This window comes from Panthera tigris, chromosome A2 (genome assembly GCF_018350195.1).
Source record: "Panthera tigris isolate Pti1 chromosome A2, P.tigris_Pti1_mat1.1, whole genome shotgun sequence".
Classification (NCBI taxonomy): Eukaryota; Metazoa; Chordata; class Mammalia; order Carnivora; family Felidae; genus Panthera; species Panthera tigris.
The window spans coordinates 156,260,407-156,276,064 of record NC_056661.1 but is presented as its reverse complement, the minus strand read 5'-3'; the positions used below and the strand labels follow the sequence as shown (position 1 = coordinate 156,276,064).

The 15,658-nt window shown below is 39.3% G+C and overlaps 2 protein-coding genes across 2 annotated transcripts; both read right to left on the bottom strand.

Moving 5' to 3' along the window:
* Positions 1 to 753: 753 nt before the first annotated feature.
* LOC102953542 (olfactory receptor 2A25) lies at positions 754 to 1,686 on the bottom strand. The gene has a single exon (XM_007090855.1). It carries the CDS (start codon positions 1,684 to 1,686, stop codon positions 754 to 756), a length of 933 nt encoding a protein of 310 aa, XP_007090917.1.
* Positions 1,687 to 12,989: 11,303 nt separating this feature from the next.
* LOC102953246 (olfactory receptor 2A5) lies at positions 12,990 to 14,048 on the bottom strand. Its single transcript, XM_007090854.2, is given in 2 exon segments — positions 12,990 to 13,720; positions 13,722 to 14,048. Coding segments are annotated over 2 exon segments (933 nt in total). The 5' UTR covers positions 13,986 to 14,048; the 3' UTR covers positions 12,990 to 13,051.
* Positions 14,049 to 15,658: the final 1,610 nt, after the last annotated feature.

Below are 15,658 nucleotides of genomic sequence, written 5' to 3'. Positions count from 1 at the left end.
ACAATGAAACCTTACCACATGGTATGTATGATTAAGGGCCACAAACCAACTTGCATAGCATTTGCTTCCCAAGTACCTGACTTGATCTTTCAGAATAACCATAACTTTTGGAATATGGTTCAGGATTATACTGCCCAAGTTCTTACCGTGTCCTTATATTTACTAGCCAGACATCTTTTGTGTTTTTCTTGTTGGTCGTGGCGTCACAGTTATATTTTTCATTCTCTATCCCATGAAGCCATGGCTCATGCTCTTCCTAACTTAAATTGATTATGCCTTAGAAAGCATTACTATCACGGGAATTTATACAGGAATTGTATTTTAATTGCAGAACTATTTTTGAAAGAGTAGACAACTGCTGGATTTCAAATATTGGAATTACTATGTATCAATCTCTGCTAATTGCTGTATCTTAAACATTCTGCCAATACCTTCCTTTATTTTATAAAATGTTGTCTCTGAGTCCTGATGGCATAAAAATATACAAATTTATTTCCATTCATTCAGAATATTTAATATAATTATATTACAAGTATGTCCACTATTCAGCTGGTCAGAAGTTATTTTCATTTTCTTGTGTAGCATTGACTTGCGATGCCAGAGGGAGGAAAGTAGAATGAGCTTTCTTGGGAGCTAGGAAAGTGTGAAGATGAAAAGGATGCCCTTGAGCATGTTTATGAATCCTGGTAAATATTGGATGAGATGATTTCTCGGGTCCCTTTAAACTCAGTTATTTTATTATTCTACAGATTTTCATGAAGTTCGCTCTTTTTCAAGCATCCTCTTCAGAGCAGCTTTGACTTCTTTGTTCCTCAGACTATAGATCAGAGGATTGAGCATGGGATTGAAAAGGCTGTGGAACAGGAGGAGATATTTCTTCTGCTCCTTGGGGTTCCCATTACGGGGCCCAACATACATTATAATGGCTGTGCCATAAAAGAGTCCAACCACACAGAGGTGGGATGAACAGGTGGAGAAGGCTTTCTGGCGCCCCTCCCCTGATTGAATCTTTAGGATGGCACATAAAATATAAATGTAAGATATCACAATGGAGGAGAATGGTCCTACCAACACAGATACTGCCCCAGCCAAAACCATAGTCTCATTAATGTGGGTATCTGCACAGGCAAGTTTGAGGACAGCTATAATTTCACAAAAAAAGTGGTTAACTTTCTGGGGTCCACAGAAGGGCAATGGTATGAGTAACACTAGATGTACTAGGGCTAGGAGAACTCCTAAAATCCAGGAAGTCAATGCCAGGGTGATGCAGACTCTCCAGCTCATGATGACAGAATATCGGAGCGGGTGGCAGATGGCCACATACCGATCATAGGACATCACCACCAGGAGAAGACATTCAGTATGAGCAAAACTCAAGAACAGAAAGGTCTGCGTCATGCAGCCAGCAAAGGAAATGGGCTTGTCTGAATTCACGAGGTTTACCAGCATCTGGGGCACCGTGTTGCAGGCATAGGCTATGTCGACGATGGCCAGGTGGGAGAGGAAGAAGTACATGGGGGTGTGCAGTCTGGAGTCCAGCCAGATGAGTCTCAGGATGAGCCCGTTCCCCAGCAGGGTGAAGGCATAGAACAGGGAGAAGAGCCCAAAGAGAAGCATCTGAATCCTTGAGTTGAGAGGAAATCCCAGTAGGATGAACTCTGTGACAGAGGTCTTATTTCTCCCCATTTCTGTGTGAGACAGTGGGGCTCCCAAGCCTGAATGCCTGAGGGAAGGGTTTAAACATGATGGATCTGTGTTTGTCGTTGTTTATTTCCTAAGAAAATATCTTCAAGGATGCTTTTGTCCTATTAGTTACTTACTAAGTGAAAATTATGCATTCCAAATGAAACAGAAGGAAATTTTTTCACTTCAATAAGCTAAATGCTAATATTCTGTTAAAATATTCAGTAAATCTGAGATGCCTGAGTGGCTCAGTTGGTTAAGTGACCGGCTTCGGCTCAGGTCATGATCTCACAGTTTGTGGGTTCGAGCCCTGCGTCGGGCTCTGTGCTAATAGCTCAGAGCCTGTAGCCTGCTTCAGATTCTGCATCTCCCCCTCTCTCTGGCCCTCCCCTGCTCATGCTCTGTGTCTCTCTGTCTCTCAATAATAAATAAATGTTTAAAAAAATTAATAGTATTCAGTAAATCTTATGTTTCTTTCCAAACCAACTTTCATCACGGTTCAAATGTTAATACTTAAGTGGTCTTCATAGGAGCGGGTACTTTCCTCAGTTTGGAATGATTCTATCAGAGGTTTGCCCATGCATATTCTCAGATTGCAGTATGCATGTCTCCATACGTGTGAATTTGTACTGATGTCTCTTAGCTAGAATATATCTAGAATATGAGGATGGGAAGAAGGATAAGGTGAATGTCAGAAAAGCTTCCATCAGGTTTTCTCATGAGTTTTTGCCTTCAATATATAAATTATTTGTTAGCCTTGTGATCTTCACTGACAGCATAATCTTGAACAAAGTGAGAGAATGGCAGGCTGTTTGCAACAACTCTGGCCAGGTTTCAAATGGAGACCTTTGTCTTTTGACTCTTGTACCCGCAATGTTCTATTCTGATTGTGCTATCTCATTATCAGGATGTTACCCCACCACCCCTCTTATACTCTATGTTATATTTACATTCTGTATCTATCTACCTACCTATCTATATTCCTACACTAATTTAAGGACTCTTGAGTCCTTATCACGTGCAGTGTGTTTTCTATATTATTCTATTCCATTATTTAGTAAGAATTTTGGTTAGGGGGTTCCTGGGTGGCTCAGTCAGTTCAGTGTCTGACTCTTAATTTCAGCTCAGGTCATGATCTCACAGTTTCATGACCCCACATCAGGCTCTGAGCACTGACCACATGGAGCCTGCTTGGGATTCTCTCTCTCTCCTTCTCTCTCCGCCCCTGCACCACTTGTGTTCTGTCTCTCTCAAAATAAATAGACTTAAAAAATTTTTTTTGAAATGTCAGTTGAAAGATTTCATGGTGGATCATAGCCTAGGACTTAAAAAGTACTGTCCCTATCCAAGGCTAGAGCAAGAGCCCTAACTATAGATTTGTATTCATAGTATTAGTAACATATTTTAAAGCTTCTTAACTCTATGTGAAAAGATAATTATTATTTATCATGAATCTTTCATTTTTTGTGGCTTAGTAAATTAGAAAAAATCTTTCACCACACAGTGGGTGCTCTGAAGTTGGAATCATTGTAACTTTTAAGCCATTCCTCCTGTTTTCTTGCCTGTCTGACTCCATATCTTCAGTCCAGAATCCATCTAAATTTCACCAAAATAAGAATCCTAGAAAAACTCGTAATTGAGTTCCTACCAGTTCCCCATCCACTTTTCTGTTAAGTTAGTATTTGAAAGCTTTCATAAACAAAAGTGAGTAAACTTTTGCCCTGCTTTAAAGACAGAATCAGAATTCAGAACAGAAATTATTGAAGGATGATTTTACCTTAGTTCAAAAAATAAGAATCTCCTTGGAAGCTGGTTGTTTTATTAGAGCTGAACTTTAGGTCAGTGAATGTTTGAAATCAGAAATTGATTAACCATCTATTCAAGATGGGATTCCTGTGTTATGTGAGAAGTTGACCCAGAAGAATGCTAACATCCCTTCCTATAGGATTCCTTGGCCCTAAATGTGTAGAAAAGTGTTAGCCATTTCCACTTTGACTTTCTTGCAATATTTGGAGTAAATGGAGATAACAATGCTGTTTCTAAAATTTCATATGATGAAGGCACACAATAAACCAGAGTAGGAGGGCCAATTTTCCTCCTACCTACAAGTAGCTAAAAGACAAAATATAAAATTCACAGATATTTACTAAACATACCATATGTCCTGCTACGTGTCTCAGCTGAGGGCATATAAGACAGTTCCTGTCTGCTGGTGTATACAACCTGATTGGAATGACAGGACTGCTAAAAACATCCACAAAGATGGTAATTCTTATATTTAAATAACTCACCACAAGAAATTTCACCTTCAAAAAGAAAACCTTCAGGACACACTTCTTCTGTAACAAACTCATTTTTTGGTGCTTACTTAAGTTCTTACTTAAGTTCTTACTCCTTAAGTTCATGAGGCAATAGAAAGGTTTGCAAGACAATCTCTCAAACAGCTGTTATAATTTAAACAAGAAACACGGGGTACCTGGGTGGCTCAGTCCGTTAGGCTTTAGACTTCTGATTTCAGCTCAGGTCATGATCTCGCAGTTCATGGGTTCTAGCCTCGCATCAGGCTCTGTGTTGATAGCTCAGAGCCTGGAGCCTCCTTCAGATTCTGTGTCTCCTGCTCTCTGTCCCTCCTCTGCTGACGTTCTGTCTCTTTCTGTCTCTCAAAAATAATGAATAAATGTTAAAAAAAAATTTTTTTAAATAAACAACACTACATGCAGGAGAGGAAATGATACATATTAGGTGTATCTAAATTATCCTATTAGCTAAGGCTATCAATAGCAGAAATTTGGCATTGACAGGCAATAGCAATTGTATTTTGAAATATGATTGCTCAGTACAGCCTGTTCGAAACTGTGTAGTGAACAAAGACTAGGTAATAAACTTGGCTCAGATTCACAGCTAAAAATGAGATGACAAACTCAATAGAAGTTGGGTGAAGTGAAAGCACCCCAAAAAAGTAAATGGCATTTGTAAGTTAATGCTGAAATTCGTTTCTTCCCATGATCTCTTGCAAGAGAAAAACTTCTCCACAGGGGCAAAGGAATCTCTTTCAGAAGAGAGGATTTAATCTCTGCTCAGCTCACCCACCTCTCAAGATGCTTCTGAGTGTTCGGTGTAGGGAGAGATGAACACCTGTCCGTCACACTGCTGTCTGCTGCTCCCGGGGAAGGAGGGGTCTCGCTGTACTTACCTCTGGCTTCTCTAGAAGGATGTTCTTGACAAAATACTGCTGTTGCGGATTTCTTCACTCATTGTGGAGCCCGTGATCCTAAATGTGAGACGCATTAGAATGCCTTCCAGGCTCTTTCATACATCACAATTACTACAAGCTTGTTTTATTTCGGTTTCAAAAACTCCAATGCCCCCCCTCCCCCGCCACATCCTTAAACCGCCAAATAGATTAAGTGGTATTTAGGACAGATGAAACTCATATTTTCCCCATGCTCGCTGGTGTTGGCTAAGTTTTATACCACACCTGATCTGATGGACCATGCATCCTTTTTTTTTTTTTTTCATCAAATCACCACAAGGAATACAATTTATAAAGTAAGACCAGGTAGCAGGACCTATAGAAGCTATGAGGAACATGTTAAGGAGTTAGGAAATAGGATAAGGTATCCCAATGGGACTTGTTAAGTCCTGTTTTGTAGGATTTACCTGGAGTGCAGAAAGGGAAGGAAAACTCTCAGCAGGAAACAATCTCTATTTTTTAATTTCCAGAGATTCTGAGCTCAAGGGGACTGGAAAACCAAGGTCCCCCTAGGTCTTCCCTAGGTAGCCACCATTTTCTCTCTCCTTAAAATGGAAATTAACTGACCGCATCTTATAATTCTGGGGAATACAAGAGTCAATTTAATAGTGACTTTGTAATTTAAATTTATTTTGTTCTTTTATCTGAATCAACTCTTATACACAAATATAAACAGGGTAAAATATAATTCCTAAGTTAAAGTTATTTTAATGTACATGCCAACTAAGAAAATTATCAACAGACTGATTATTTTTTAACCTGAGAGCTCTGACCTGCCATAGATCTGAAATGGGCTTTTCTCCATCACACCTGTTCAGGGAGAGGCTTACTGGTGACCAGCATCCAGCTTGCACCCTGACATGTTGGAAAGATGCTACCCCTCCTACTGATAACATCCAAGGGCATCTGGTGCCTAGAGAGAAACACTCATCATTACCTGTATTTTGTTCATAGCCCAATTTATTAAACATACAAAAGTACTACTTTTCCTCCTTTTTAAAATCTACTAGCATAGAAGGGTCCTATTTTTCTCAAAAAAAAATGTTTTTGCTTTAAGTTCTTTTTATATGAAAAATATCTTTTGTTTGATACTGAATATACTGTTTGGTTTACTGATTATTTAAGATTTTTTGTATTTATTTTACCTTTTGAGATTTATTCAATAAATTACTTTTCTTCTACTATCCTTTGGCAGTTTTGCTGCCAATGTCATATTAGCCTTGTAAAATGAACTAGACACTTGTCCCTCTTTTTCTGTTCTCAAAAAGGTTTTATATGATCTGCAAATTAGCCATTTCTTGAAGATGGGTAAAATTTGCCTTTAAAACCATATGACTCAATGTTCTCTGATTGTAGGATAATTTTGGTCATCAATTTTTTTGAAGATTTCCTGTCTAGATTTTCTATTTCTACATAAGGAAGTTTTAGTGATATTTCTAATCTTAAATTTTATTGTAATAAATTTTGTTCATAGAGTTGTCTTTTCAATCTCTACTTTTTGGTTATATAACTTATTATTCCCAACATTGTATATATAGACCTTTTCTCTTTTGTTCCTCTCATCAGTCTTATCTGTTTTAGTGGTGTTTGTTTGTAAAAGGAATCAGGTTTAGGGGCCCTGGTGGCTCAATCGGTGGGTGGAGCATTCAACTCTTGACTTCAGCTCAGGTCATTACCACACAGGGTTTGTGGGGTCGAGCCCTGCCTCAGGCTCCATGCTGACAGCTCGGAGCCTGCTTGGGATTCTCTCTCTCCCTCTTTTTCTGCTCCTCCCAACTCATGCTCACACTCTCTCTCTCTCTCAAAATAAATAAATAAACTTAAAAAAAAGAATTAGGTTATATTTTAATGATCTTCATACTCCATTTTTATCAATAAAGTTTGTTGTTATATAAATTACATCCTATCTTTAATTCTTGATCATCTTCCTGGGTTGAATATTTAACTTACTTTTTGCGTCCTATTTTTTTAATAAATGTAATCTGTGGTATAAATTTGCTTTTCTTCTACCATTTGAGCTGTACATCTCAAGTGTGATATTCAGAACTTTCATCATTATTGACTTCATTTTTAAAACACAAAGGGGATACTTTGGTGGCTCAATTGGTTGAACGTTAGACTCTGGATTTTGGCTCAGATCATGATGCCAGGGTCTTTGGATCCCAGGGTCTTTGTTTTTCAAAGCCTGTATTTTTAGTTTTTTGGGGGATTATCAATTTGTTTCTGAGAACATTTGCTAAATCCTTTACTAACAAGCTGAATTTACAAATCTTTTCATTATAATTCTTGGGGGGTTTTCCCCCTAATTCTACACTGTAGCTATGTCATCACATACATACATATTTATGATTGTAACACTGTCTTGATAGCTTCTTACCTGTATTTGTATATTATAACCCTCTGTATGCTAATGAATGCTTTCTGCCTTATATAAACATGAATGCAAATTTATTTTTTATTTATAGGTAAATAAACTATTTATAAAATTAATCTATATTTAATAAACTATTAAAAATAAATAGTTTTATTAAAAAAACTATCATTTGTATTGTTGCTTCCACTTATCACGTATTTGTTCAGGGATATGCTCTTCAAGACCCTTATTCCCAGATTTTTTTGTGTGACTGTGTTTTAGTTGCTTTTGTAAACAATATATAAGCTATATTTTATGGGTTTAAAAATATCAATGTGAAAATAGGACGTAATCTATTTTCATTCAACGTAATTACTGAGATATTTAGACTGTCTACCATTTGTGTTTTCTCTTTAGCACTCTTCCTCTTGGCTTTCATGTTTCTCTCTTCTTTTGCTTTCTAAAGAGATACTTTAACATTGTCTGACCTGGTGCCCACTCTTTTTTTACTTCATCATTTTGCCTTCACTTAGTCAACAAAATTCCTAAAAGTCTTGGTCGTTTTCATTCAGAGTATAGGTAATACACACATACCTATAATAACTGGATCACCTTGAAACACATCAGGCAATTTTAGAAATATTTTACAGTAATTTTCTGTTCTTCAACTCTCATACCTGCCTAGATATTTGATGTCATCACTCATAGTGATGTCCCAAATTCAGAGTGTTTTATAAACCTCTCTTTGAATCCGATGGGAATCCCATAGGAACAGAAAAATCATATATATTATTTCAATAGAGAATTTAATGTAATAAAACGGTTACAGCAAAAAGGAGCAGAGAGAATTTAACGTAACAAAATGGTGACAGGAAAAATGGAGCTCTGTGATAAACAGGCAGGAGCTGTGTGGGGCAGCCGCCATCTCTAGGGCAGAGGTCGGTGTAGTTAAAATCTAGAAGGTCAGAGGAATCAGGGTCCAGACTACCGCGGAGGGGAGGTGGCCCCCCAGCTTGCACAGTTGTTCTCCAGGGGGGTGGGGGGAGGAGGAAGACTCACTTTGGGGAAGTAAGAAAACAAAGGCTGCAGTGACAGACATCAGCTGCCACTGGCAAGCTAAAGAGAGATTGAGCCAACCTGACAAGACCAGCAAGCAAAAAGGAAAGAGCAAGTCCCTTTCCCCCTGGTCTAGGCTCACAGTGTCCCTTAGAGCTCCCTACCCACACAGCACAAGCAACTGTAGGCCACTGAAATCAACAATCCAAATGCCCCAATGTGGTTAATCTAAACTGTAAGCTTGGGTACAATATGCTGGGGTTTTCAGATTTATCATTGAACAACAAGCTTCTACATCATTCCTACTGAGAACTAATTAAGGGAGAGACACAACGAGGATGTGACTTGGATGTGGTACCAAATAGATTTGTTAACTCCTTACCCAGAACTGAACCCACCGTCTTGTCATAGGAAACACTATCAAACAACAGGCCTTCCTGACAAGACCCAGCCCTCATGCAACTTAAAGCACAGAGGGGCAGAGAATGTGTGCTTCGTGTTGATGGCTGACACTCGGTGGGAGGAGAGAGAAAGATGGGCAGCCAGGCACGCAGAGTTGCATCTCACAAACAACAACCTGGAAGACTATTTTAAGTGTAATTCGCTCCATGTGGATTCCTCCAAGGAAAAGGTAGTTACTCCATGCTTACTTCCTTCATACACCATGCCCAACACAAACAACCCAATACTCAAAAAAAGTATTGCATTGTCGTTTCTGGACTAGCGCTTTTTTTTTTTTTTTTCAGGTCTTGCTAAGTACCTGTTTATTTGCACTCAATACATTTGGGAAAGTCTGCTACCTAGCCCGGGTCACTGTGACCACAGAACAACAGATGAAAAAGATAAAGCACTGAACAGCAAGAAAAATTCATCCCACCCTCGTGAGGATTTCAGTGAACCAGTAAGAAATTGAAGATAAATAAAATAAACAGATACAGCCTTCATCTTTTACGAATTACTTCCTCCTCAAATTTCCCCCATATATACACTTTGGAGTGTTTATATATATATATTCAGTGCAAGAAATGGTAGCATCAGTACATTTGAAACACCTCTGAATAAAGAATAAAGCTAAAGCAATTCTGCATACATTTCAGTGTGGTGTAAGAACGATATTACACTATGGTGATGAGGGAGAGGCTCTGATAGCACCCATCTGCTTTCCACATAAGAAAAAGAAAACAAATCTAACATCACTTTTTAAAAAATTCTACAAGCCACATGCCAAAAATATATGTTTTTTAAACACGACTGCTTATCATATATACAAATGTTACATGAACTGGAAATAAAGACTTAAAAAGGTTAAAACCAAAAAAAAAAAAAAAAATCAGGTAAACTGGTGCAGCCACTCTGGGAAACAGTATGGAGATTTCGCAAAAAGTGAAAAATAGAACTACCCTATGACCCAGCAATTGCACTACTAGGTATTTATCCAAAGGACATAAAAATACTGATTTGAAGGGGCACAGGCACCCCAATGTTTATAGCAGTGCTATCAACAATAGCCAAATTATGGAAAGAGCCCAAATGTCCATCGACCAATGAATGGATAAAGAAGATGTATATATAAAAAAAAAAAAAAGAAAAAAAAAGAAGATGTATATACAATGGAATATGACTCAGACATAAAAAAGAATGAAATTTTGCCATTTGCAACGACGTGGATTTGAACTAGAGTGTATTATTCTAAGTGAAATAAGTCAGTCAGAGAAAGACAAATACCATATGATCTTACTCATATGTGGAATTTAAGAAACAAAACAGATGAACATAGGGAAGGAAAACTAAAGTAAGATAAAAACAGAGAGGGAGGCAAACCATAAGAGACTTTTAACTATAGAGAACAAACTGAGGGTTGCTAGAGGGGAAGTGGGTGGGGGGTGGGCTATATGGGTGATGGGCATTAAGGAGAGCACTTGTTGGGATGAGCCCTGGTGTTGTATGTAAGTGATGAATCACTAAATTCTACTCCAGAAACCAATGCTACCCTATATGTTAACTAACTTGAATTAATTTATTTATTAATTAATTTATTTATATTTTTTAACTAACTTGAATTTAAATAAAATCTTGGAAGAGGGGTGCTTGGGTGGCTCAGTTGATTAAGCCTCTGACTTCTGATTTTGGTTCAGGTCATGATCTCATGCTTTGTGGGAGAGCCCCACATCGAGCTCTGTGCTGACAACACAGAGCCTGCTTATGATTCTTTCTCTCTCTCTCTCTGCCCCTTCCCTACTTATGCTCTCTCTCAAAATAAATAAATAATCTTAAATAAGTAAATAAATAAAGAAAATCTTGGAAGAAAAAAATAAAGTCCTATAACTCAAATACTGAAACAATTAATGGTAATCTCCCATACACTCAGGAATTTTCTGTAATCTGTTAACAAAATAGGTTTGCTTTTATTTTCTCCTTTTGAGTCAGAGCTACTCTTTAGACCTGCTGGAGGACATCTCTTCATTATTCATCTACACTAGTTATGTAGGGAGAAGCTTGGCCTTTCTCATCTATTTTTTTCTCAAGTATTTTTGAACTCACATAAAAATGAATGCAATCCCCTGAGTTTTCTATTGGGTCCTTGTAGAAACATTCTGAATTCATACTTATGGATTATGTTTTGTGTGAGACACATTATCCTATATTTACCTCTTCCTCTTTCTTCTTTTGGTTTAACCTTAATTTAAGGTATACATATTTTAGTGACTATAATAATTTTCTAGGTATAGTTAAAACATTATTTTTATAAAAAATATTGCTTGTACGTGGATGGAACTGGAGAGTGTGATGCTAAGTGAAATAAGCCATACAGAGAAAGACAAATACCATATGTTTTCACTCTTATGTGGATCCTGAGAAACTTAACAGAAACCCATGGAGGAGGGGAAGGAAGAAAAAGAGGTTAGAGTGGGAGAGAGCCAAAGCATAAGAGACTCTTCAAAACTGAGAACAAACTGAGGGTTGATGGGGGGTGGGAGGGAGGGGAGGGTGGGTGATGGGCATTGAGGAGGGCACCTTTTGGGATGAGCACTGGGTGTTGTATGGAAACCAATTTAACAATAAACTTCATATATTGAAAAAAAATATTGCTTGTTTTTCTTCTTTCTACCTTTAAAATACGTCATGCAGTAACTCCATAGTGCTTATTGTTACATTTGGAGCCAATATTTTTTTATTCAAATTATTCTTTTTTGGAGGAGAAGGAAGCAAAGCAAGTTTTTTTTGGGGGGGGGGGGGAGCAGAGCAAGCATAACAGGACAGAACAAGCAATGTCCTAATACTCTGGATATATGGAGACTAAGATAATGGCTAGAGACAAAATGTTTTGCCCAAATGCACTAGCAGGCAGAATAGTCAAGGAAGAGAATAGTCAGCAACCAGGCTTTTTGAGAAGCAAGAGGAAAATAGTGCATTAGGGGAGAAATGGAAGACAAAGGTTTCCCTGTGCATCTTAATTTCATGCAAGAAGAAAAAGGGAGACTGATAATGATACACGAGAGGATGTGGAAAAAATAGAAAGACCTACAGAAAGTGGAAATAATGTACAATCACATATATCACACACCTGAATGGTTTGTGATATCCCAGAGTAGAGAGGAAGAGAATTCAAAAGACGCCACACTGAGCGTGTTAAAGAAATCCCTGTTGTCACACTCTGTTGGCCACGTAGGTCCCAAACTTGTGGATACAAGGAAACAAATTGCTCTTCCTTATCATTCTGACCACTCGGGTCCAGAATAAGTGATTAATATCACTTAGAGCATAATATCACTTAGAATTTTGTTGAGGTTCCTACAAATCTTTATCAGACTTTGTCATGCTAGTGGTTCTAAATGTGAGTTTACAACATCATGTTAAGCTGCTGGCCTCCCTTGGAAGAAATCCCTCCAAGAGTTTGTTGCTTCTGTGACATTTTATGCCAACCTCCTAATGGTCAATTGTTACCTACATCCGGCTTTGTAACCTGAACACTGGACAAGGCAACTCTCCCTAATAACTGAGTCTCGTATTTATTCTAAACACAAACTCTTTTAAAGTAAATGGAGCATAATTAAATAAAATGAAACAAAGATCCTGATATTTCTCTGCCTCTCATATACATATAAAAAACCCATAAAATTAAACTTTGCTTTTCACAGGAATAGACTCCTCAGGCTCTGATGCACATAATTTTTCAGAACTAATGTCATCCTGCTTAGACTTTAAGTTCCAGATGAGGGTGTTGGCTCTACCCACAGTCCTCACTGTATTTCCTAGGAGGGGACTGCTTAACAAGGTCACTATTTATTCTGTCTTGCTAGAGGTGTACTATTGTACAGAATCGATCATGGCATTATTAGCATATACTTACAGCAATAAAGGAGATGGAAATCTTAGATGAACTTAAGGGGAGATGTCAGAGAAAAAAAGCCTCAAAAGAAAAGAAACTGGATCTTAGGTAGCTCTGGGGATTGGCCATAGGAGTCCATGGCTCTCTGCTCCAGTGTTTCATCACTACACAATTCTCGTATGGCCTGTACTTTGTGATTTTCCACTTACACCTTGTGGTCTGGAAGTACCCCATGCTTAGGGACAGAATCTGATCAATATATAGTTTTAATATTGAAAATCTTATACACGAGATTTTTGTAAGGCATTTGTATTATCATCACCCCAAATGTCATAGAAAACAACTCTTCCACCGTCAAGACCATCTCTGGCATCCCTCACATTGATCTCTCCAACCACAGCACTCTCCTCAGGGCGCCCTTGACATCGGTGTTCCTCAGGCTGTAGATCAGCGGGTTCAGCATAGGGTTGAAAAGGCTGTAAAACAAGGAGAGGATCTTCTGCTGCTCCTCAGGGTGGCGGGATTTGGGGGCCATGTACATGACAATGGCGCTTCCAAAGAAGAGCCCCACCACACAGAGGTGGGAGGAGCAGGTGGAGAAGGCCTTTCTGCGGCCCTCCCCGGACTGGATCCTCAGGATGGCGAACAGGATGCGCGTGTAGGACACCAGAACCAGGCAGAGGGGCCCGACTAAGATAAACACAGAAGCAGCAAAAATGACCACTTGGTTGAGCCAGGTGTCAGCGCAGGCCAGCTTGAGGACAGACAGGATCTCACAGAAGAAGTGGTTGATTTCATGAGGCCCGCAGAAGGGCAGCCTCAGGATGAGAACCACATGGACCAGGGCCAGCAGGGATCCACATGCCCAGGAAATGATAGCCTGAACCGTGCATACTCTCCAGTTCATGATGACAGTGTAACGTAGGGGGTGGCAAATCGCCACATACCGATCATAAGACATCATTACTAAGATGAGACACTCAGTGTGAGCAAAAGCCATGTATAAAAAGGTCTGCATTATGCATGGGACAAAGGAGATCGTTTTTTTCCTTGTTCAGAAGGTTCGCCAGCATCTTTGGGACATTATTTGAGGCATAGGCTATGTCAACAACAGCCAGGTGGGAGAGGAAGAAGTACATGGGGGTGTGCAGTCGGGAATCCAGCCAGATGAGCCCCAGGATGGTGCTGTTCCCCAGCAGGGTGAAGGCATAGAACAGGGAGAAGAGCCCGAAGAGGAACACCTGAGTCAGTGGGCTGAGTGGGAATCCCAGGAGAATGAATTCTGTGACCCATGTTTGATTTTCTGTCATTCCCTGACAACAGTATCTGTATCAGTCACTGCTGCTGAGGAACAAACTCTGATCTGGGTTACTTATTTAACAGAAAGAGGGGTTTTAAGGTATTTACTGTCTGTTCGCTCAGCTGGCAATCCTTTCCAGAGCCATTATGTCAACTCCTTTAATCCACTGTAAAGCAGAAAGAAAAATCTATTCAGGTAAGTAGTGCAAGTGAGCACAGGATTTCATGCACCATTTGGACTTTTACACAATTTTATTTAACTTTGATCGCGAGATCTATGTTTTTACTATTATGATGGCAGCCACAGAATAATGTGTTTTCCAGAATGACTGTTTCATTTGGGAAGTCCCATAGCCATAGTCTCGTATACTTTTACTTTCTAATTGATTTAGATTTCCAATTTTGACCCCACTTCCTTTTTATCATTTGGTTTGCGCTGATTTTATAACTTGTGCAGAGTATACTGCACATAGCAGGTGCTCAATCAATGATAGAGTAAATAGGGGCTCCTGGGTGGCTCAGTTGGTTAAGCATCTGACTCTTGATTTCAGCTCAGATCACCATCTCACAGTGGTGAGGTCAAGTCCCACCTGCTTGGGATTCTCTTTCTCCTCTCCCTCTGCCCCTCCTCTGCTAGTGTACTTTGTCTCCCTCCCTCTCTCAAAAAAAAAATAAAATAAAAAATAGAGTAAATAAATAAATGAATTAGGGAATAAGATTTATAAATGTCACTTCAAGGAGGTCTGTTTCCCGCTGTGTTCACTAGTTTTGGGGCTTTAGCAAATGAAGTCGTCCCTAAGTTTTTTACTTTCTGAAGCTACACAGGAAAATCTGACTGTTTCCCTTTTGAGCATGAGCAAAGCAACATCACTAATCTGGCCAGCATTCATAGAAGTAATTTATCTTATAGGGTCAGGGCAAGTGGATATCATGTGAAGACTTAACAGTGTAATACCTCTACTGCTGCCCCACCCTACCCTCTTGCAGGACTGCTTCCCTGGTTCTGCATAGATCCTACACCCCACTGCATTTGGACAGTTCCTAATACAGCACCCATTTGTTGCATGTATGGATGAATGGATGCATGGTTGGATGGATGGGTGGATGGTTGGAAGATAGGCATTACACTTGGAATGACATCCAAAGTGCCTATCCTGGGATTTAATCAAGACTTTGTCTCTTTCATTTTCTCTGGCTGCCATTCCACCAACCATATGACCACAGGGATGACAGAAAGGAAAATCCTGAAATGTTCCATATACACCTATTAAATGACAATTCATGATACACATGATCATTCTCAATAGGCAGCTTATGATTCCAACTCTGAAAATTTCAGCCCTATCTTAAGACCAGAAAGTTGCCTGCCCTTAAGTTGACCTTGTACCTCCTGTTCAAGACGCTAATTTCTGGAGTCCTTCCTTCCTCCAGACTCCAGCTTATTTCAACTACTGCACTTTGAAAAAAGCCCTTTACTCACTGTGGCACCAGCCCTTGTCTTATCTCAGAGATAGGATTAGATTTAGAGGAAATTGCACAGAAGTCGGCAGAGATTTTGAAGATCTGAGGACTTACCCCCTCCAACTGTCTCTGAAAGAGGGACTTTCAGGTGCAGGCCTTGTCCCTGTTCCCTTGACACAGGCTGATGCAGGTCCTGGGGGCTTCTCACTGTGAACATCAGCAG

Bases quoted from the DNA above. Each gene is read 5' to 3' on its own strand.
- LOC102953542 (XM_007090855.1), bottom strand. From the start codon at position 1,686: ATGGGGAGAAATAAGACCTCTGTCACAGAGTTCATCCTACTGGGATTT.